Source organism: Calliopsis andreniformis, chromosome 9 (genome assembly GCF_051401765.1).
Source record: "Calliopsis andreniformis isolate RMS-2024a chromosome 9, iyCalAndr_principal, whole genome shotgun sequence".
NCBI classification, from domain to species: domain Eukaryota; kingdom Metazoa; phylum Arthropoda; class Insecta; order Hymenoptera; family Andrenidae; genus Calliopsis; species Calliopsis andreniformis.
The window spans coordinates 19,951,950-19,975,551 of NC_135070.1; the positions used below are offsets into that span (position 1 = coordinate 19,951,950).

At 41.3% G+C, this 23,602-nt stretch overlaps 1 protein-coding gene across 3 annotated transcripts in view; it reads right to left on the minus strand.

Moving 5' to 3' along the window:
- Positions 1-13,990, minus strand: part of LOC143182752 (neo-calmodulin) — a 69,878-nt gene extending 55,888 nt beyond the window's left edge. For 2 of the 3 annotated variants that reach the window (XM_076383949.1, XM_076383947.1), the window contains exon 1: positions 13,861-13,990. In XM_076383949.1, the coding sequence (XP_076240064.1) occupies positions 13,861-13,899 (39 nt within the window). In that variant the 5' untranslated portion in view covers positions 13,900-13,990. The remainder of the gene's footprint in view (positions 1-13,860) is intronic. The other variant, XM_076383950.1, reaches the window with a different exon arrangement.
- Between the last annotated feature and the right edge of the window lie 9,612 nt (positions 13,991-23,602).

Genomic DNA, 23,602 nt, shown 5'->3' on the forward strand with positions numbered 1-23,602 from the left:
CCGCGAGCGGAAGTTCTCTAAGTCCGGTGGGAAACGTGCTCGAGGCAGAAGCCACGAATTCCCGAACTAACGAAGCCCTCCGCGCCAGTTCCGTGCATTTAATTACACATGGATCTACGCTACAAATCCCCGCCACTTTCGCGCCATTAAGGTGCAGCTACTAGTGCCAGTAGTATAGATCAACGTCGCGCTCCTCCGTATGGAAATTTCGTCAAGCATTCATCGTCAAGTTTCCTCCGTCTTCTGATTCCCTAAACTTTTCCCCGATTATCGAGAGTTTGCTAAGAAGCAGGGAGCCGTTGGTAATCTCCTCGGTGGTCCATGGTATGAAACTTTTCCGAGAGGCGAAACGGTTGCGCGCGTGACGACGAGAAATTTCATACAATCGAAAGGGATCACGTAGCTGACACGTGCGACTGGTTTCCCTGGCAACCGCCTCTTCTCCCAGCCTTTCCCGCTATGGATGCCTGATAACTCGCCCAAACTTCATTACGAATACGACTCGAAACGAGGTTCAGCCGCGCGCACCCTATGCTGAGCTTTAGAAGCTGACGGTGTCCCCGAGCTCAAGGCTTTCTATCTTGATTCAACCAGACTACTCTGTGGAAGATGCTTGAAAAGTTCGATAAGTTGATAAGGAAGCGTACTTTAGGTCCGAGACTCTCATTGGCAAGACGCGATTGACGAGGGAGGACGAAGTACGCAAGGTAGGATGGCCATTCGGTGAATTACTGGTGTAAAAGCTTCGAAGTAATCCTCTGACAGCAAAGTGGTTCCATCTTGACGTTCAAAGCCAGTGTTCGAGCGCCATCGTTTGGCTAACGACAGCGCAATTAGTGTGCCTAATGATCTTCCCTGATTCTAGTTCCTCCTTCGGCTTCTTTCGTCAAAGGAGTTTTAAGAAAGTCCAGTTGTAAGTTCCAGCGATTTCGTTGACTCTGCGTCGCGTCAAAGCCTTAAAAAATGCAGGAGATCTTGACGACTGTTTACTCCACTCGGAATTTTTCAAGGTAGTTCATGATTCGTTCCAGGAAGGAGGGTTATCTTGATAAACTTGGCGAAACTCTGACTAGAATTTGATACGGCAAACGGCGTAGATTTAATTTCCGTTCGACTCTTATTTTCCTTCCGTTGCAGCTGGGTTCTGGGAAACGAGAGAACCAGCGAGTCGAGTCGGAGAGTAAATATTGCGTCTGACTGCGCTTGAAGGGGTTGGTGTATATTTAAAGAGGGCAGACAATCCTAAGTCCATCAATTAACAAACGCTTAAGCGACGGAACTGGCGCAAGTACGGAACATAAATATTTAGACTCTGCTCTCACGCGTATCTACCTGGAACGCGTCACCTCGGCTCCGTGGTAATCTTTGTTCAATTACTTTGATTTGAATGTATTTTCAGTCAAAATAAAGTTAAAGAAAGTTGTTGATTCTGTCAAAGCCTTTTTTTAAATTTTCAAATATTCAAATATTCAAATTTTCAAATATTCAAATTTTCAAATTTTCAAATTTTTAAATTTTCAAATTTTCAAATTTTCAAACTTTCAAATTTTCAAATTTTCAAATTTTTAAATATTCAAATTTTCAAATATTTAAATTTTCAAACTTTTGAATAGCAGGAAAGTACTGAAATTTCCCTTGAAAAGAGGTTTGATCTAAGTCTGGATTAGAGCAAGGTGAGGTCAAGATTAGGTTAATAATATTCACTTAAATCTGTCCACAATCTCCTCTTCATTAATCATCGCAAGCTCTGTCGACAGAAACATGACAAGGGGAATTGATTCTTTTTCCTTCCGTCGATGAAACCGGATCGGCTGACCAGCGACTAATCTACGGGAAACGAGACTGTTTCATAATTCGATCTTTCGTGGTCGGAAATAAAGCACGGCGGGGGCGTTAATCGTGGAATGCGAAGCATTCGAGTAGGACGCTGGAAAACGCGAGAGATCGCCAGCCGATATAGGCCTAGCAACAGGTGGGCTGTGCACTTTAGGCCGCATACAGAAGCAACGCTCGGTCACATGAAAGCTCTCTCTGTCGGCACATTCTTACAGGCCAACTGGCAGCATTACGCTCTCGTCGATGGTTCAGCTTTTTCTCGAGCACACGTGCCTCTTTCCCTCTAATCAACGTTAATGTTCCCGCCCGTTTTTGCGCGCCGCTGATGCAATATCAATGAAACTTAATTACAAGATTAATTAAGAGACTGTCCTTTTCACCTTGTTGTGAGGCCTCTGGGAATCATCGCGTCCCTGATTATCGCTGCAAAATTGCGACTGCAAGGTAATTCCTGTTAATTCCCAGGTGCATTTTCGATACTCCTTTTTTCGGTCTCTCGGTATTTAGCGGCCAGTTTTCGGTGTGGCGTTATGAAGGTTAATCCCTCGCGTATTTCTAGTTGCAAATTTGCACGCCATTTCTATTGCTGCTGGAACTGCAATATGCATATACAATTCATATGTATACTTGTCAAACACGATAGTATTATGCAGGTAAATGTCTGACTTTTTTTAATTTCCTTTGGGATACAGTACACACTGCATACAAAACTGACTAATTAGTAGAATGAGTCACACCTTTATCGACATATATCTACTTGTCATTAAATACTTACACTACTTAAGTTGCCACGACACACTCTTAATTAAAACCCCAAGGAACATAAAACTTGTTATGAAATATATGATACTTAATCTCGAGTTACAGGCATTGTGCTAGCTCATAAAAGTTGAATTTAGAGCAGAGGAGTTCTTACGAAATACCTTTTTACGAGAAATGTATATTAACGGGAACCTAGGAAACTCATTATGATATGTAACTGAGAAACAGGTTAAAGATGCAAGACTAGAAAAAAACATGACAAGAGAAAAACGTATAAAGTAACCTTGACACCCTGCTGTAGGCGAATAGCGACTTGCCACGCGAAAAGCTAACGAACGTAATTGCTTCTTATACCTGTAGCTTTGAAGCGTTACCCCGATGAACACGCTTTCCTCAAACAATCCGACAAGCATAACGAGGTTCGCATGAATTCGTGCACTCCTGTGCCGTGGGAAATAGTCTGTTGAGCGGAAGGAATATTGCGAGAAACTTGAGGCGAATTTGAAGACGATATCTTTGAGGGTTCAGACCTCGTTACAATATTGTTGAAATTTCGAATATAGGTATATGCCTGAGCTTAATTTTAAAAGACAATAATCAGTAAAATATTAAGCTATTGATCACTATGCTCCGCTAACACCTCGATTCTTTATTAATCAATGGTAATAAGACTATAAATACTCTCTCCATTTCCTATGTAGTACCTCATTACTAATTCTACTTTTTCTATCGTAAAAGGATTAAACCTCAATTGCACAATTTTCGCAAACGACTGGTAGAGCAACACGTGGTTTTGCCTCCACCAGCGAGGATTCAATTAGATGTTCACGACTCAAGGACCAGCGTAGGCGGAAATTAGATTCCCCGGATGGAAAAATTTATGCCTGTAGATATGCAGGGTGATGGCGACGATTTCAAGGGGTGGTCCCTGGCGTGGGCGGCTTTTCTCTTGTTCGAATCCACCACGAGCTTCGTCTCGCAGCCGTAGAAATGAATGATTCGACGAAACCATACAGGGAACTGTTCGATCGCACAACTTTACAAGCCTGTCGGCTTTAAAGCCTCTCGGCGAGGCCTAGAACGTCAAGAAGTAATTGTCACAGGTCGTGTCTCCTCGTATTTTTCCTTTTGCTGGTCCTTTGCGTCCCGCCATCGCCCCCGGCCATTTAATTCTCTTTATAACGTTCCACGAGCCCCTGGGAGCTGGCGCGCGCTATCGGTGAAACAATAAAAGAAAAAAGCTTAGTAAATCGTAAAGTCTCGGCCTTCCATTACGAGTCCCTTTAACAATTGTCGTACTTTTTCTCCCTTTTTTATAAATAGCACCTTTCCTACGAAGGACAATAAACTAAGATGGGTATGAAGTCCTCTGGCAAGCTTTACCCTTGAAACAATTTCAGAAATTTAAAGACTGCCGAGCAGGGAGCTTATTTTCAAGTGTTTTCATTTTATGGTTAACGGCATTGTACTTATAAAAAAATATGAACATAATTCAAGGAAACTCTTAACAAAATTACAATCATCCTCCTCTTCTAATGGCTTTTGTAATTTATATTCAAACAAACACAGCACTATATAATACATAAAACCATCCAAGGTGAGACATGAAAAAGGGGGCTGAATTGAAACGCAGCTCGCAGTAACTTGCGCTAAATGGCATCAGAAAGTTCGATCAGCATGAAAATACGATGACAGCTTGTCTGTCGGCGGACAATTAGGTTAAAAGGGGCCACGAGTGGCCAAGACGATCAGGAAGCTCCACCATTCGCGCTTGGTCTGTGTCACCGACGACGCAACGGCTCCGCGGAATTGTGCCGCAATTCCGCTGGCCGTTAGCCGGCTTAATTAAGCTGATGGAAATGCAAGGACTGCAGGCGACAAAGCAGCTTACATGTTGCACTCGCGACATTTAAATTTCCACGCCTATTCGCCGCCAGTTGTCCATTCCCCAGCGATCGAACGAAAAACCCAGCGAATCTGTTTTTCGACGGATGTTTACAGACGATGGGACGCGATTTATGCGCGGGGCTTGGGGCCTTTTATTTAGGTTCCGATAAGAGGAACACGCTGCTCGACACTATGCTCGTCCCTCGAGTTTCTAGCTGCTTTACGACGAGTGCCGACACGAAACGACGAATGTCCCGCGTGTGGACAGCTCGTTTGCCGCGAATCACTGGCACGGAAAATGGAGATTGGAAGCACCGATCGTGTTTCGCAGGCCAGAGTGTATGGATGTGGATGGTTAATTAAAGGGCGACGATAAAACAGTTGTCGTTTGATACGACGAGTGGACAGGAATTTCATGAATGCCCAATTTTATTAGGTACTACGAGAGTGGAGAAATTGAAAAGTTTCTGTAAAAGAGATAACTTTCGGAAGCTTAGGAATTTTCTGAGCTTCAGAATTTTTGTAAAATTCATGGATTTTTAGAAACTGCAGCGCCATGGAATTTGAGATTCTTCAGAAGCTTTTTAAGATCCAACAAAATGTTTGAGTCAGAGAAATTTTCTGAAATCAAGGAATTCGTAGGAATTAGGGTTTCCCAATATTGGCAGAATTCTAAAATTGTGCAGTTTAAGGAATGGAACGTACTATACATGAGCATTTTTTCCAATTTTCAGAGGACCACATTCCATATAGTGATAGAGAGATTTCAAACACTTTGCCAGTAGTATAAGTCGAAAATTACCTGGCGCTATAAGTCCTTGCAAAATTAAACTCGTAATCGCATCATCCCTCCTGTTTCCCTGAACACCTGTCCGATCTGAAAGCACGCTCTCCGAATAATCAAACACATTCCGAGCCGTTTAGGAATGCTCTTAACCACCCCTTGTATGTGATTTTGTCCCTTCCGATCCGATTTCACTACAGCGAGAGGTAAAAGCCGTCCAATGATAATTTCTATTATCCGATCATCACAGATCCTCGCTTGATAAATGAGAAAACGTAGGAAGAGTAGCCTAATGGTCAGGAAGAAAAACGTGGAAGAAAGTCTAGACTGACTAGTTCCTGCGCAAGGAAACTCATCCACGCTGCATCACGAGAAATTGGATTTCGGTTCTCCAGGGTAAAAGGTACGTCGAACGAAAAGAGAAACGATTCCTCGTCGAGTTTTAACCATTTCACTACAAGAGATGAACCATAAAAACTCCTCCTCAATTAAACGCAATAATGCACAATAAATTGCATTTCTGAATTGTTAACTGCATCTGCAACGACAGCAATTTAATGCAGGAAATATACGGCAGAAGTTCTTAAACTTAAATCGTTCTATAAGAGGCATTCACTGATATACTAATTTACGATTATTATACATCAACCCCATAAATAACTTGCAACACCTTTATCCAAATCCTTGATACATGTTTCTCCCGAAAATTCTAAAGCTCTAAGCGTACCTGTATCTTTGGTTAGAATCTAAATGTGGACTCCAGAGAACAAAGGCCACCTATAACCGAGGCTCGTAACAGGAGGGTCAAGGGGTGCAGGAAGTTTTAGTGGTTGCTGTACGACGGTTGCCCTGGCGTACTAAGATTTACAGACACGGCGGTAATCCTTGAACCATGAAAATATAGCTACGATTTATCGCGGAGACACGAAACCTGGTGGTGGTGAATCGAACACTGGGGAGACCGTTTTTCGTCGATCGAACGAGTGAGGAGCGAATGGTCGCGTTTATTACGTCGCTCACACTCCACGTCGCCCCATTATTGCCGATTTATTGTCATAAAACGCAGTCGAATGGGATGGATTCCCGCGACGTTTTTGTCCTCTTGATATGTTTTCTGCAATCTGGACGCGACGTATGGACCGCGATCGCATTCAGTCCAAAAGAACAGGGAGCATACGTTCGCCAAGGCAAATGATATTCCAGGCGCCTGGAAGATCTCATACTACGGCGAAAAAAACATTGTTAATGGCCTGATTTTGTTGGAACGAGCTGAGAAAATTTTTCTTTCGGAGAAACGCTTAGGTATTCAAATGATTGCTGGATGAGGTACTCTACAAGAAGAAAAAATTTGAAGAAATATTGCCAGAGTGATGGATTCTGCTCGTGACTGTTGAAATATTAGTATTTGAACCACGATAATATTTATTTAGAATATCGAGTACTACTCTTGAGTTTGGTCAGAACGATTGTGTAACCCGAAGAACGCTGTAGGGTAATGTACCAAGTTCCTTTACCTCTGGAACTTATGCATAAATGATGTGTCTCGTTACTATAGTAATAAGGACATAATAATGTTAAGTTTCTGTGTAACTTTGTTACTTAATCTGAAAAAAGCCAGCTAGAAACATTGATATTAACGAGGCAATTGAATTTTTATATTGGATTTGTCTCTATATAGGCTTCACGATTAATTTCCAAAAGATAAATAAGCTTATACTTTACATCTTTAATCAATATCGCATAAGGAAAGCAGTATAATCATTATTCAGAGAAAAGAGAAAGGAAAATGAGCTCCCTTACGTTATAATAAAACCATCGAAAATTCTTCATGGCAAGTTCATGCAATTTCATCTGAAATAACATGATCCATCAAAGCATGGTTCTACCAGTGGACTCTGGATGATGGAGGTCCTGCATTAAATTTGCTCTGTCCACCAGCGCGAGGAAAAAGCAATATTCTACATCGAGCAGCAAGATCGACCCGTCAATTTTTATTAATTCGTTTCAGGGGGCTGCCAATCCCATTTCGCTTGGCTGATAAATCGGAAATCGAGAAAATTTCATTCAGTGCGAAATCCATCAGGTAGCAGTCAATCGATGAGGTCGTCGAAAAAAATCTACAAATTTCTATCACGCTTAATCCATAGATTTCCTGGATCGAGGAGAAAATCCTCTCGCAGTATCTCGCAATTACATAGGTTCGAAGATATTGCGATTCGCGTCTTTCGATTTTCCAATGAAATCGATCCTCCTTCGCCCCGCCCTTTGACCTTTTAGCGCCGAACGATCTCCGGAGGCGTTGTGACGCTTTAACAGCGAGGAGAGAACTAACAATGCACGGAACGCGGAACGATATTTCTTAATACTCTCCGTTTCTTGTTTTAATGGAGACCAATGCGACTTCAGACTCCCACGAGCCATTATTTCCTTTTTCGCAATCGTTAGTCAATGCGCCGTCTGACATGAGTGAAATCCCTGGAGAAAGCTCTGATACCGGTTTCTTCAATCGTTATTCTCGACGACACTGTTTGCCTAGAACAGAATGGACACTCTTCCCCCTCAAGTATCGAGGAAATAGAGCGTCGCACAGGGTAACGACGACTATACCCTGGCTAAGAATAAGCCGCTCGTCGATCAGATCGAAGCCTGCTCGAGAACTCCTCGGCAAATATTAGAAACTCTTTTCATATTCGAGCCGTAGCGTCGCGTGTTCCTTGGCTCCCTTTTCACCGAGGATCACGGGCTTTCATCGTCCCCGCGGAAAATGCGCGGAACGTCGATCGAGCGATCGCAAAAGGAATTTCATACGCGGCGAAATGCTCCTTTACCATCCCTCGTTTGAGTCCTTATTTCACGACTTCCAAGGAAGAATTGCGCGATAAAAGGGACGCCAAAGGGACCAGCTCCCTGTTTCGCTATTCTGTTTTCGCAAGCAGCATTTGCCAGTTCACCGACGCGTTTCGGGAAAAGTCGAAACGCGTAAGACTCTCATTGGTTCCAGGGAACACGTAGTCGAATGGAAAGTAGGACCATTTTCTCGATACGTGTCCCACATGATATTCGAAGTTAAAGCTCGCCTCAGGGGCGGTCCCCAAGGACTGGCGGCTTTTCAGAAACCTTAGATTACGAGGGATTATGGATCTTCTGAGAAATTGCAGCTTCACCAAGAGAGTCTGCATTGACGGAAACACATAAAGTGACATAGCTTTAGAGAAGCGAGTAGAACGAAGTTTGTACAAACTCTTGAAGACTCACAGAATAGAAAATGCGGTACTATTTTTGCCCAAGCTCGTCTCAAGGACGGTTTCCAAAGACACGAGGCTTTCGAGGATGCCAGAAGCGCAATGGATCAGAATTTTAAAAAAAGGGGGGAAATGCTATAACACAGATAGCAGTTTCGTCGATGAGGGCCTAGGTTTGATAACGCGTAATTCCCCAGTGCTATCGTCGACCCCAGCGTCCAATTTCCTCGAACGTTTGGGAAACGTTGCAATTCGGCCACGATGGAAACTGGGACGAGCAAAATTCCGCGGTTTTATCGCTGCTCTAGTCGCAACGTAGAAGACATTTTTTGGTAACCTTCGGGCAGACGATCTTGGGTCATAAAAAGATAAGACAGTTTTTCTCGGGAAGCACTGAATATAAGAACATTAACACAGAAGTAAATACTGGTAAAAGAATTATTTCTTTATACCTAAAGCAATACTTTTCCCGTGTGAAATCCTCTTTGACTGCTTTTTCTAAGTTCCTTGGACGTTTTCAAACTTTAGTTATGCATTCTGATAGCTCCTTCTGCCTCGAGGAATATTTGACTTTTTTACTACAGCAAATTTTGAATAGAAACTCACTAACAGACTAGTCAATGCAAAAGATAGTGTCTACAGTTTTATCAGGGTATTTTTTTAAATAGAGTCCTGCTTCTTTACGCCGTGTACCCTTTTAACCAGCGGTTATTTTCTCAGAATGTATATATACGTCGACCGCAGCGAAAGGGTTAACCAGAGCGGCTTTTATGGAATATAAATAATTTCTCTATAACCTGAATCATTCTAGACCAGCATGGAAAAGTATTCGACCAGAACGGTGCAATAGACCATTGAAATTTTCCAATGAAAAATTTGCTCCGCCAGTCCTCCAGGTTGTGCAACAATTTCTGTAATGCGCGAATAGAATCCACTGTACAATAATCCAAAATAAAGGTTGGCACGCTCGACAATCCGATTACAAGCCTGCTTGATTGAATATAGACCACGAATTCACAATGTTCGTACCAGTGTTCCTCTCTGGAAACACTCTTTTGCGTATTCACAGAAAAATGTGTATCTATCGCATCCTCTGTCCGCTGCAACGACAATATGTCTTAACAACGTCATAGGTTCATCGTGCAAACCGCTATTCAAAGGTACACGAAACGAACAGAGAATTTGGTGGCGCGATCAATTAACTTCCGACTTAATTGCATCGTGTTGCGCCTTAGACGGTCAATATTATCCCTGAGCGACAGCGGAACAGCTGACAGGAGGGACAAACACACAGTGGCAACGTCGACGTGTTCCTCGATCGACTACGTCGTCCAAGAGGAAATCGAATTACGCGACTCGCTTTAAAAGGGCCTACTCTGCCATCTGCTAACGAACTTGGAAAATTACCTTCACGCCGTAGATAATTATACTTATGATCTTTTGATTCCCCTTCTTGAGTTTGCCGAAGGAAAACATCAATTTCCAGGTAGTCGATAGTTCGAGGAAAGATTTATGACCACTCTCAATTTAGAGGATGCTGGATAGAATGAGAGTGCAATGCGAACAAATTACGCGATGTTCGACAAGGAATATTACAAATTTTATGAGGCAATTCTACATGCCAAAAAATGAAAAAAATGTGAAATGATGAAATTGCGTTTCAGTCTTCCTTTCAGAGTAACTCATTGTAGCAACGCCTGAAGTTCGCCTGAAATGTGTCTGACTAAAGATTTATTCTACTGACGGTGTGCGATAGCCAGGCGTCAGTCACAGCAGCTAGTAGAACATGTCAGTAGAATAGGGGAAGTCAGACACGCTTCAGGCGTATCTTCTGAGCTGGATTTGAGGTGCATATTTAAATGCATTTTTTAATGCAATTTTTAACAAATAGAAAAAAGTGTGTTTCAAGTGTTCAAACGAATATCATCCTAAATTAATAAGTTACTAAAATTTCATTGAATTGCAAAGTTTCCCTAAACTTCTCTAAGATACCATCGTATTTTCCAACAAACCCCTTTTCGTCTTGCGAAAGCAATAGAATTAACGAGACGCAAGAAAGAGTGCGGGGTGGAAACAACCAAATCCCTGACCGGAATAACGAAAGAGGGATTCGTAATTGGATGAATCGACATTCCCCAAAATCGCGTTACAGTACAGAAAGAACGACAGGGGTAACAGAAGCAAAGAAAGACCATGGAAGACGACGGGACTGGCCAAGGACGAGTGGCCTGTTTTCCCGAGGAAATGAGAAAACTTCACGAGTTAGCTAGCGCCGTCTCGCGAGGGACGCAGTTCTGGGAAAAGGTAAAAGGATTTTTGAAACGTTACTCCTCTTATCGAGTCCTCTGAGTGTACGGTTTCTCGGGAAATCCGGTCATTTTCCGTGAACAATAGGACCGTGGAGCATTGACAGCGACGGGATACCGTGTCTTTGATAGCTAAAGGAGAACTCCAATCAAATACACTTTAAGAAAATTGAAGCGTGATCATTCCAGGAAATGGATCTGCATAATGCTCTTTAGATATCTCGTGGAATTTCGATACAGACTTCTGCTTATATGAAGAACCATCAAACCTGTTAAAATGACTAGCACCTGTATTTACTTTTTAAGTATAAGGAGACTAGAAGTAACCAATTAATAACTGAAGCGAAAGGCTACCGCCTCCAAGGATTTAATCGTAATTAATTGTGATGTTAATTTCTATTAAACTCTTTCCTAAGTTCCCTTCAAAGAAATTCAATTTCCAATTCCTTTCAGGAAGGCGACAGAGTTTTGCGAATAAGATCCGCTCAGGGGATCTCAGGATTTCTAGCACTCGCGTGAAAAGCAAGTATAAAGGGATGAAAAAGAGAACGCAGCGCTCTTTTGAATTTCGGATTGTTTGCAGTGTGGCTCGAAATGCCTCTGTATATTCCAGCTAGTGCAAAGGGGCCGCGAGGAAACGAAGTTCCACTGGCGCAAAGCGAGCCCTCTCTGTATTTTGCATGCGTCAGACGAAGGAAACGTTTTTCTCGCAGAAAATAACCGACCAAAGCTCTAGCTGGGAGTATTAAAACCGAACAAGAGACAACGCGAAATGAAGGGGAAAAGAAACGTTTAAAGCGATCCCTGTGACGTTGCTTCACATTCCACAAGCAACGTAATCGCTTTCTTCCACCCCTTCTTTTCCCCATTTGCCAGTGGAATCGTACTTTCGCGTCGCCGCAAAATTATTAATTAAGAGATCCGCCGCGAAAATGGAAATTACGGTTTAATCTCGGCCTCCTGCGAGTTTAGACGCGAATCATGGTTATTTGAGTCACGGGGATGAAGTTGTTACAAGACGAATTCCATCTCAACGAGTTTACAGTCTTTTCCAATTTAATTATGCCTAGGAAAACCTAAATCCTGTAGAATGAAGGATTTCCGTGGGATTACCTTGAATCAAAGGTAATAAAATTTTTATGAAAGTGTAGGTAATTGAACAGCAATCCACTCCAAAAAAGTTGGCATATTTAATTGGAGATAATTAACGTTAGAAATAGTGGTTCTTTAAAACGAACTTACCAGTTATGTAAAGTTTCATAAAATTCTCTATGTAGTGGACTGTTCATTCCTTTTTAGGTTGCATAACGAAATATTACACAAATTGTCCTAGAAATACTAATTACGAGAAAACGACGCACATATGGAATTTCATTCATGTTTCATTATTTTAAGTTTTCCTTGTAAACGTCTAACTATTAAAAGTATCAGCACTTTGGATTAAAAAATTCCAATAAATTACCCCAGTTTTACTTGAATGGCATAATTGCTTCTAGGAACCCTTCTCTTTACTTCACCTCTCCAATTTTGTGAGAAACGACTGAAAAATAAACTACCCTCGTCACCTAGCCTAGGGTTTCTATTCTTTACGATAAAGTACTTTAGATCTCGCAGAAACAGAATGAACCTGTTATCTCGAAGCAATTTCGTGGAACAGAGCGTATCAATTAGCGCCGTTCATCGTCGATATCGCCCAGCGCTATTTCGAAATAATATTCCCCGCGTTTCCAAGGGTAATTGATTACCAGCCACCATATTACGTAACCTATGCACCGCAACGCAGCCAGTGCAAGTAGTTTTCCACCTAAGAATTCTCCAGCTATGACGCGCTTCATCTCCATTCTTCCCACAAGCTATGCCACATTGATAGACCCCAAAGTGCTTCAAATATACTATCTATTCGAATCACTTTAATTTTTACTGAACTCTGAATCATTTTAAAAGTTCTGATGAAATTTGGAAGTTCTGAAGAGTATTTTCAAAAATAGAAAAGAGTGTACTAAAAACAAATGTTCAGAATATTTCGAAACAGGATGCCAGCCAAATTGATTGAAAATTTACAAGCGATCGGATTGAAGGGCCACCGCTACAATCCTATTCCTTCAGGAATTATATCGCAGCGGGTACTGCCAGTTGAATATGCATTCGAATGGAATATGCATTCAGAGAACCACCAGCGGCGAATAAATCAGTTCTACTAAGGATAGATTCGTGCATGGACGGATTCACGCGCATAACCCTGGCACAGATTTTTGCCAAACAAATTATTTACGGTGTCGTCGTTTGGCGCGATATCCGCGCGGGAAACTGCCAACGTATTTTATAAATGACGGGAAACATTTATTGTTTTGGGATCCCGCGACATGAAACGCATCGCCCCCGCGTTTGAATTGTGCTACCAGTTAGTTAATTTGCTGAATTGATTCAAAATTGGAGAGGAATGCTTTCGAGGTGACAGTTCAGGGCATAAATATGCCAAGAACTATTTCAAGCTTTTGTGAATAGTCGACAGGAAGGTTCTAGAGATAATTCCATTTCGTGTTCAAGTAACAAAGCTGTGACATGGAGATTTTGAATTTTAAATTTAACATTCAAAATTTTAAATTCAAAATTTTAAATTTTAAATTTTAAATTTGAATTTGAAATTTAAATTCTACTCGTTTTTAACGGTTCTTTTGTATGGAAATTTGTTTTGATTTTAGATATCTAAGGAAGAAATTTATAATAGTATCAGTCTGGGTTTAAGTAGAAAAACCAGAGAAAAAATAATCAATTGATTCCAAATCATTCGAACGCGTTCAAGAGGAAAATTTGTGACATTACTCTGCAACCTAATAAAATGTTCTCTCTGCCAATAAACAAAAACCTAGGACACACTTCTGAAAGGCTGCCACCTCAAAAAAACCCTGACAAACGTCCAAAGATTCAGTCTCAAATTCATGACCCCTGACCACCACGTCCTCGATCTTAAATCATTCATCTCTGTACCAACCCCCAACCACCAATGAAATCGAAATCGAAAGTAAAACATTTGCTTACTCACCCGTCGCATGACGCGCAGAGAGAACGATGACGTCTTCATTTTGGTGGTAATCCTGGCAGACTTTGAACGGTATTCGCGTCCGGATGCGCCCACCCTTGGCCTCCCAGCTGATGGTGCTCGTCGCTTTAAGGCTTCCTCGACGACGTGAGGTCCAGCTATGCGTCCGGTTCCGAGGGTTACGAGAGGCAGCGGCTCTGAGGAGGGTGGGGTGACACGGAGGAGGCTCGGTCCCGAGTCAGGAGTGGCTCGAGGCCACAACTACAGGTGGTCGCGCGTTGTCAGACCTTCCCGCCGATCTGTCGTCGCGCCCTGCTTCCGTTTCGCGCGCTCGTACACAAGTAACAGAGAATACGTGCACGATGGGAGCAACGAGTCGTCTTCGACTAGCTTCGAAACTGAGGGGTGTCGAAGAGGAAAGGATCCTTCGATGGGAAGCTGTATGTTTCCTAGGCGAATCTAGGCGAGGCTCGTAGCAGAGGATCGAAGGAGCACTTTCGAGCTGATCGTCGAGGAAGACGAAGAGGAAGTTGAGGGGTAGGACTCCAGAGAAAGATCGTAGCGCGATGATGAAAGGACGCCAGTTGGACGTCGGTTCGACGTCGAGGATGTACACGGAAGGACGTTGACGCGGCTCTGGCCTGAGTAGCGTCTGACCGGCTGTCCCGTCTGGCTGGTCTCCGAGCAGCTGAGGTGGAGGAAACCACCCCCAGCTTTCTCGCGCACGCTCGCCGCGACGCCATAGTGGCGTGCCCCAGGGCCGCGCCTACTTTACGGACGCCTCGAGCAGGAGTGCCAAGGTCAACCAGCGCCAAGGCCGTCGCGACATGCGCTGCCTCCGAACCGCCGCCGATTCCTCTTCCGATTCTGTCCAGCTTTCTGCTTCGAGTTGATATGCACACAAGATATCTCCGGATTGATGCATACCAAACGACCGGCATTTTTACTCTATCTCAGGCGTCCTATCTTCCCATCGTAGAACTGTAGACTTCACAGATTCACTAAGTTCATCGTGTCTGAAGCGCTTTTACTTTAACGCCAACAAATGTGTATTTCTTCTGATTAATTCTGCTCCGCAAAATTTAAATTGTATCGCTCCACTGGGGCGAAATTTACGATGTTTCCATCTCTCCAGTGCGTTTAACGTCTGTTTCCTTGTTCCAGTTTGCTGAAGCTTCTTCCCTTATACGGGGAAATTCTGTACTCGCCGAGACCGACCTTGGAATTATTCTTTCCGATAACAGAATGGGTCTCCATCGATGTTCGACCGTTTCTTTAAATATTTATCAAGCGTTCTTAACGTCTTGGAAAACGCCTCATAGTCCTTGAGCTTAAACGAACTGAAGTTTTCCGATTTCTACCTCTCGTGGCTTATTTGCTCGTTTAGATTGTTATCGCTAACAAATATCGCGTAGATGTGAGTGGCACGAATTTGCTAAATGTCTCGATAAGGAAACGGTTACAGTCGCGTTATTAAGGCGATTCGCTGTTGCGAGTGGAATAATTGGAATTCTTCTCATGTTACACTTTTTTAGTCAAATTTTTAGGTAAAGTCCTGGGACCTCTGAATGACTCCTGACTTCTGTAGCACGATCGTGAAGTCCTCCTGATTTTAAGACTAATTAATCACTTTTATATTGAAAAATATCAATTTCTATATTCTTTTATTTATGAAAATATTCCATGGAGTATTGTGGTCTTGCAGCGACTATTTGTGAAACAAAAGATATTCTTCTGAGGAATGGGATCAGAGCTATAAGTCTCTTTTATTTTTTATTCACTCTACGGAGTACTAGATAAATGGCGATCCATAATAACAGGAAAAATTGTCTCCTTATAATAGAGAATTATTTAAAGCCAGACATTTCTTTCTGGAATGGGGTTGGTATAATGTACTGTTTCTCCTACCTTTTTAAAATTGTTGCTCACTATTAAACGGAAGACCGTAATAATTAAAAAGATTGCCATGTGTAATACAAATTCTCCTAAAATTGGAGTTGACAACTTTGTACAGTTATTCAATTATTTCCTCTTCTTAATGTAAAAGGTCTTTTGGTAAGGATGCAACAGGCAACGAATAAATAGAATCAATTTCCCTCATATTTTTCCATGTCTATTACTTTTCTTTCTACAAGGAGCTACTCGGGAATTAAAGTAGCAGCAAATTAATCACATTCGAGGTATCTGCTGAGTACCAAAGTAAAACATACTAATGAGATTCACCACCTTATTTAACCTGCTCTAAAGTTTTTCGTAATCAGCGGCCTTAAGGCAAGTGGAAAAAGGAAGAGGACGATTGCGCGTGCATAATAAGTAACTGGAGCGACTGAAACAGCATCAGGTTGGCTAATTAGCACCGCAGCACTTAACCACCGGTGTACGTTGGCATTCATGAACACGGGGGCGAGAATTATGATGATACCTCGAGGTCGGAAGATGGGGGTGTTGCGAGTAGAAAACGAATATGGTTGCAATTCCACAACGTCCCTTTATGAAATATTCATTTCTCTCTGTCTCGGGCTGCCCACGCAGTCCTCTCCTTTCCGCATATTTTAACAGTTTCTCGCCGGTGAAATCGATTTCCCGTCTAGATGAATTTCGTTGTTTCTTAGATTTTCCTGTTGCGCCGCGTTTAGTCCTTGAAAGCATTCAATTATCAACACGCCCCCACTTCTAAGGCGTCCCGTTTATACTCACATGCGTTGTTTTGCGCACGAGATTAAAGGGACACGCTGCATTTTCCACCTGCATGCTCGGTGACGTCACCAATGGTATTATGCCCTGCCAGTATACCTTGCGCAATTGATCCGCGATTTATCGAGCAGCTCGTACGTGCCTCCAACATAGTATTAGCGATTACGTGCACTCAGCGTCTGAGGATTTTGTTGTCTCCACGGTACACGCTTCTGAAATTGAGGGTGACGGAGCGAGAGAAGAAAACACTGCAGGGAGTACTCTTTTTCTATCGTTAAAGATTTATTTCATAATATTACACCAACAACTATTATCGAATTTTTTGTATAATAATAATAATAATAATTAATAGATAATAATAATCAATAATAATCAATAATAATAATTAATAATAATAAAGACGATAATAATTCCATTTTACTGCCTTGAAAAATACGAATGAATGCTTACGTACATACATCAATTAATTGCAATGCCTTACAATTAATCCGTGAATAGCCTAAAGACGCGACGCGCGTTAGAAAATATGTCGACATCGTGTGTCCGCCATATATATATATATATATATATATAGAACTTTTCTCGAATATTTATTATGTATATATTGAACTATATATCATTTCTTTTTCTCTCTCTCTCTCTCTCTCTCTCTCTTCTCGCCGTCCGCACTTTATCGATTTTTGGGTCGCGCGTATTCGATCGATTAATTGCATTCTCCATTTCGTCAACGCCTCGAGGCGTTTTCTGTTTCTCGATCTTCCTCGATCGCGATGAAGTTCGTTGATTGGGCGACAACGAAGTCGTATCCTACGGTCACGGGTGAAAAAAGAAACGTTCACGGATCGCGCGATTCACGAGCGAGCCCTCCCATCGCGGAAACTTGTCTCGTACACACTTATGCTACATACGTTTAAATACACAACACACATCGACCTTCGATTCGACTCCATTTACTCCTTTCTCGTTCCCTCTCCGTACTCCCCATCCCACCATCCCGACTCTCGTGTCGAGTTCCTCGCGTTCTCCATCCCCTTCTCAATTTTCTTCTTCGTTACGCAAGAAAGACAAGAGGTACCGTTTGTATTACAATAATAATAAACGGGAAACTGAACATTTCCCCCAGAAGGTTTTTGCATCCACAGACAGCGAAACAACCGGGCGGAGAATTATTCATTTAATATTTATTCATTCATATTTATAGTTTATTTATACCTTTATATTAATGCGTTACGCGATATATCATAATTGTAGTGTCGTTAATATGCGGAAAAAGAAGCTCGTTAATCGTTTACGGAGCACACTGAAGAATTTCTCTCTCTGTGTTCGGTATGGTAATAAACTGCAAATTTATTCGCAATTGTAATATATATGTTACACGGATGGTATTATAACGGCGATAACGGAACAATATATATAATTTTCATTTATTCATTCATTCATTTATATATCTATACTTTGTATTCTGTAAAATATAATACGGCGACTGTTTGCGCGCTCGTGGTACGCGCGCGACCTTCCCTCGATCTACGGCGCATGCCAAATTAAGCGACGCAACTCAAAAGAAGCTGCTCCCTCTCCGGAAACTGCATTCTGCACTCTAGAGTCCATTCTCCCATGAGAGAAATCACTTCTGCAGTTGCATCACGTAGCTTGGAACACCCTTATACATTTCCTCAATCTCTGGACGCCCGGAGGCCTCACCACGAACCTCTTTGACGTGTTCACTTCCGGCTCACGGCGGAAGCCGCCCGCGGGAAGGGCGTGCGCCACCCTGCTCGCATTAATTACCCAGACAATGCAGTGACAAAATAGAAGACAAGTAAGTACAACAACGATTGTAGCTTAGATGAGAATCTGTTGTTGCCGAGCCTCAGACGTGGAACGTTTCCTTTCGCCTCGGCTTCTCGTTTGACGGCCAAAAGGCTCCTTCGACGTTTCAGAGGTTTGTTTGGCAGTGACGTCTTGCTTTGGACCAACGATCCACGATTGTCGCGCCTCTCGTTTCCAAACGACGAAAAGACTTCGTTCCCGATGCTATCGCGTCGTTTCTATACACTGTTGGAGTCCTATCGTTCAACCGAATCCAGCGATTCCATATGTATCTTAAAAATCACACGGGATTATTTAGAAAAATGGACTTAGAGCTCGTTAGAAAGCTGCTGATTAGGGGAATCGATAGCAAATTTGGATTAAGTGACTTAAGGGATGCTGAGTCGTTCGATGAATCCCATCTGATTTTCAAGATTACAAAGAGGTATCTTTGAGCCAGCAGTGTGTAGAAATGAATGGAAATCGCTCTAGAGACTTAACATTCTTTCGTTCTTTGGAAGTACCGTGAACTTTTTTGTGCGATGCCACCCCTGCGGCAGGCAAAATGGCGGAGAAGATGAGAGATGCGTTGGAAGAATGATATCGTGTACACGCGTTTGTGTGTCTGAGGCCACGGCAACTGAGGTATTTGTGAACAAACGCACGCCATTTGTCGCAATTTTCTCCCTTTCTTCCTATACACGCTCGACGAACAGCGGCGCTGCTTTACAAAGGAGGCTCGTTTCAATTCTACCATTCCCTACGACTAAAATGCTTTCTTTCTCTTTTCCTTCTTTATTCCCTTACATTCTTCTCCCCTAAAATCATTTCTGTTTCCCCTCCTTTCTCTCTACCTCGTACACATTTTTATGTTTTTTCTATTTTATTTATTTTTTTCTTTTTTTTTTGATATCTTAACTACCGGAAATCATTTCCATCCATTAAATCGAAGACATGATTTTTTTTTCTTTTAATGTATTTGTATTCGTTTTGTACTTGTACTGTTCAGCAAGGCAGCGTGTTGCACTTTGTTTACAATTACAATTATAGTCGGGCCGTGATTGTCCACGAAAGATTCCACAACGTCGCGAGAACGGTTCTTTTCGGCTACGTTTGTTTCGTATCCTCCACGCGGATTCTTCTCTTTTGCTTCGCCATCGACGAACAGTGCACTTTCCTCCGTCGGCGGGCGAAAAACGTGAACCCTCGAAAGGTATGGCGAAAGCTAGACGAAGTATGTAAGTAGAAACGGTTGGCGTCGGCGGCCAATCGCCCGTGGAATGTCGCGAAGAGAACATTCAGTGAGAAGTGTAAAGCTACGAGTGCGAGCTTCGATATCGCGCGGTTCGTGCCTTGAATAAAAAAAGAAAAGATCGGCAACGAGGAAACAGCGGACAAGTGAACACGGTTGCAACACGTGGATCCTTTTGCGCTCGACGACCCGGTCTATCTCTTAATAAATTGTGCTTCCTGTTACGGTTAATTTTACGGGGATTAAAAATTAAATCTCTACGAAACGGATGGAAACCATCGTATATGTACCTATATATCTCGACGCTTCGTGATCGTATCTCGAATGACAAGGAAGAAGTAAACCGCAAGAAAACGCAAACGCGAGAGAAAAAAAGTCGGACGACAATGGATGCTCACGATGTGTGGGCGGATCTCGCAACAGGTCTGAATCTGGCTAACGCGGCGCAGAGAGCTTTCTCTCGATCTCTTCCTCGATATGCATTATCATCGTGCGCGCACACATCGCGATCGATCAATTTATATTATACATATATATTTAAAAAAAAAAAGAAAACAAACGAACGATCACAATCGTGATAGAATCACTAATAAAAAATAATAATAATTCTAGTACTAATAATTATTATTACAATAATTATAATAGTAATAAGAGCAATAATAATGAATATAATAATAATAGCAATAATTGTGATAATGATAATAAGTATCAATTAAATTCTTCTCAACGCGTTTAAACAATCACTCTTTCTTTGTCTTTCTCGCTCTCTCTCACTCTTCCACTCTCTCTTATTCTCACTGTAGTTCGCTGTAACAAAACGACGAAGAAACTAACATAAAAAATAAAACCAAGGAGAAACCTTACGAAATAGGCCTATATATAATATATATAATATATATAATATTTTATGCGTGTTATGTATATATAATACGTACATATATCTGCATATATATATTTATGTACATAAAAAGTTAACATAACGTGCCATCGACTCCTTGACAATATATCGTTACACATCGTTCTCTCTCACTTTCCCCGTTTCTCGATTGTTAAACCGAACGATCTTCAACTATCTTTACTAATTCAATTCACTGACAATAGCACGGTCGTAATAAAACAACATCGCTGACAATGTATTAACGTTGAACAGACTCAAAAAGACAAAATTCGGTATAATAATAATAATTATAATAATAATAATAATAATAATAATAATAATAATAATAATAATAATAATAATAATTATAATTATAATAGCAATAATAATAATAATAATAATAATAATAATAATAATAATAATAATAATATAATAATAATACACGGAGGCAAAACAACTTAAAATGCGGTACCCGGTACGATATATGTACATATCGATGTGATACGGGGATCTGCTATATCCATAATGGAGAGCACGCTCGCAGACGATATGTAGAATCAAATGAAACGATGATATTCGGATGTAGTTCGCGTGCTGCGGTCCGAACGGATGAGTTACGCGGCATTTGGAACCGGAAACAAAGGAAGACGGAATAGTCGAACGCGTTTACGCGCGGACGATGATGGAACCCTCGCACGCTTCTATGTTCCTCGTCTCCCGCGTTCTCAAAACATGTCCATTCTCTCGAATTCCCTTGAAAAATCGGTTCATATGTTAAACACTCGAATAATTGCGCGTATCTCGTCCGTTCGTTCTTCGAATGCGGCTTTTCTCGCATTCAGTACCATCTTCGACCAAGCGATTATTTAGTAGTATCATCGACTCGCCTCTTCATCACTTTTTTTTCCATCTGGGACGGTGGATTTTTCATCCTTATTTGTTTCAACATCGGCGGAGAAATTTGTGAATAAATAAAAGCCAGAAAAATATTCGCAAGGAGAACGAGTCAATGATGGGCGATACCAGAAATCGTTGTGGTCTGAAGAAGGGCGGCATGGTGTCGCAAATTTGGCAAGAACGAAGTGAAGGCGATACTTCGTACGCGGAAGAACGGCAGGTGTTTTTTATATCTTCTTCATTTCTTCTTATTCTTCTATGGCTTCTTCTTTTTTTAATAATTGTTTTTTTTTTCATTTCTTCTGATAATAAGTCGCACGCTACGCGAATCGTGTTAGTATTACGTGATGAGCGGATGTGAGGATCAACCTGGTTGTTATTTAATCCTAGCTTCTCTTGTAAATGCGGAGTTCTACTTAAAAAACGACGCGAATCTTTTCTTAATAACTATCCGTGTACGGTTAATTATCGATAGACAATTAAGATGATATACTTTTTCATTCCTCTTGGCGCTTTTTTCCATTATTAATCTTTTTTTGTATGTTTTTTCCTTTTTGCGATTTTCCCCTTCCGATAAATTTAAAAACTTTCTCGTAACAATTAATTTATACTTAAGGTCTCGTTAATATTAATTATGGCACAATATAAATATTATATTTAAAGTCTTTTTGAAGACATAATAAAAATAAATCTAAGTAGTCTTTCTCCTATATGCTCGACGTTATTTTACTATTTGTTTTTTTATTCGTTCGTTTCTTTTTCTTTTCTTTTCTCCTAGCGATATTTCTCGTTAAATCATACATCCCTAAGCAACCTGCTTTCTTTATTTTCGAGGATGCGTATCTTTCTTTCTCCTTTTATCTTTCCTTCTCTTTTTCCGTTTCGTAGTTTCATTTTTACTTTTTGATCCCCCTTTTGATTAAAAACAAAAAAGATAAAGATACAATTTTTCATTTTACTTTCAATCGAAACCGAAGAATAATATATCCACGCGACGCTCGCTCGGACTTTCGGGATTTCAAGGCCCATCGAACTAGCGATATGTTCTTCGAGATTGCACGAGATCGTAAAGGTATATAATGCAATAATTTTTTTCTTATAGAAAAAGAGTTAATTAATTGATCGAAGAACGATGAAATCTTGTCTACGATACGAAGTTCCCTATCTTTCACGAGAATATAATTTGCCACGACAAGTATCGACCGAAAGTCCGAGAAGCTCTCACAATTTCCCGATGCTCTTTGGTAAGACAATATCACATGATCAAGAAGAAGTTTAAACCAATTGAAAAAACCAGTCTAATCAGTCAATCACTCCCTAAAACGTAGGGATGTTTTCTATAAAAAAAAAAAAGGAAGAACGAAAAAGTCTGGAAAATAATAAAAATAAAAATTTTAGTCCTTAATTAACGTGTCGACGTTCCTTTAAAAATTATAAAAATCAGCCTTCTCGAAAGTAAATTCGCGTATCAAAGTATTTCGTCACAGCGCCAGGAAACATATCATTTTGCTCTCGAGCCCTTCAGCTCTCGGACTCGAATGATCCGATGCAAGAGTCGTTCGACTAAACGAAAAAAAAAAATGAAATTAGAATTAGACTACGATTAATAATAATCAAAAAGAAAGAGAACGTTTACGTATACACGTCTACCAAACGGCTCTAACGGAAGCTAGAATGTACTTGCGTTGGTTTGGCGTGAGAGATCCGTGGAAAATGGCGAAATCTGAGACGAGAAGCAATGTTGTCCCAGGTTCACGGCCATGTTCGACGAATTTCCCTTGACAATCGATTCTGTTATCGGTGCTATAGTCTTTAGTCTGCCAGTTGGTCTCGCCTTCGCGGGCGATTACACGTTCGACAAGAAAAAAGGAAGTACGTGATACGAATGGCGTTTCTTCTCGAGACAACAATGACCACATATCGTCCACACAGAGACGCAGAGCCTACCAACGTCCGGTTCGCACGATTCCCGATAGAGCAATGCCTATTCCGGTAGCAGCGGTGCGGATCATTTATCGTTCTCCTTTGCGCGAAACTCGCGGTCAGAGGTCGCTTACTCGATTAATATTTACACGTACGTGACAATAGACGATGCAAATAAAAATAGATAGTTTAAAATATCTTTTTTCCTCTCATTCTCGCTGATCCTCTCTCATTCTTTCCTTTCCATATCTTCTTACTTTTACGAGACGAAAATCCATGCATTAATGTTTGAA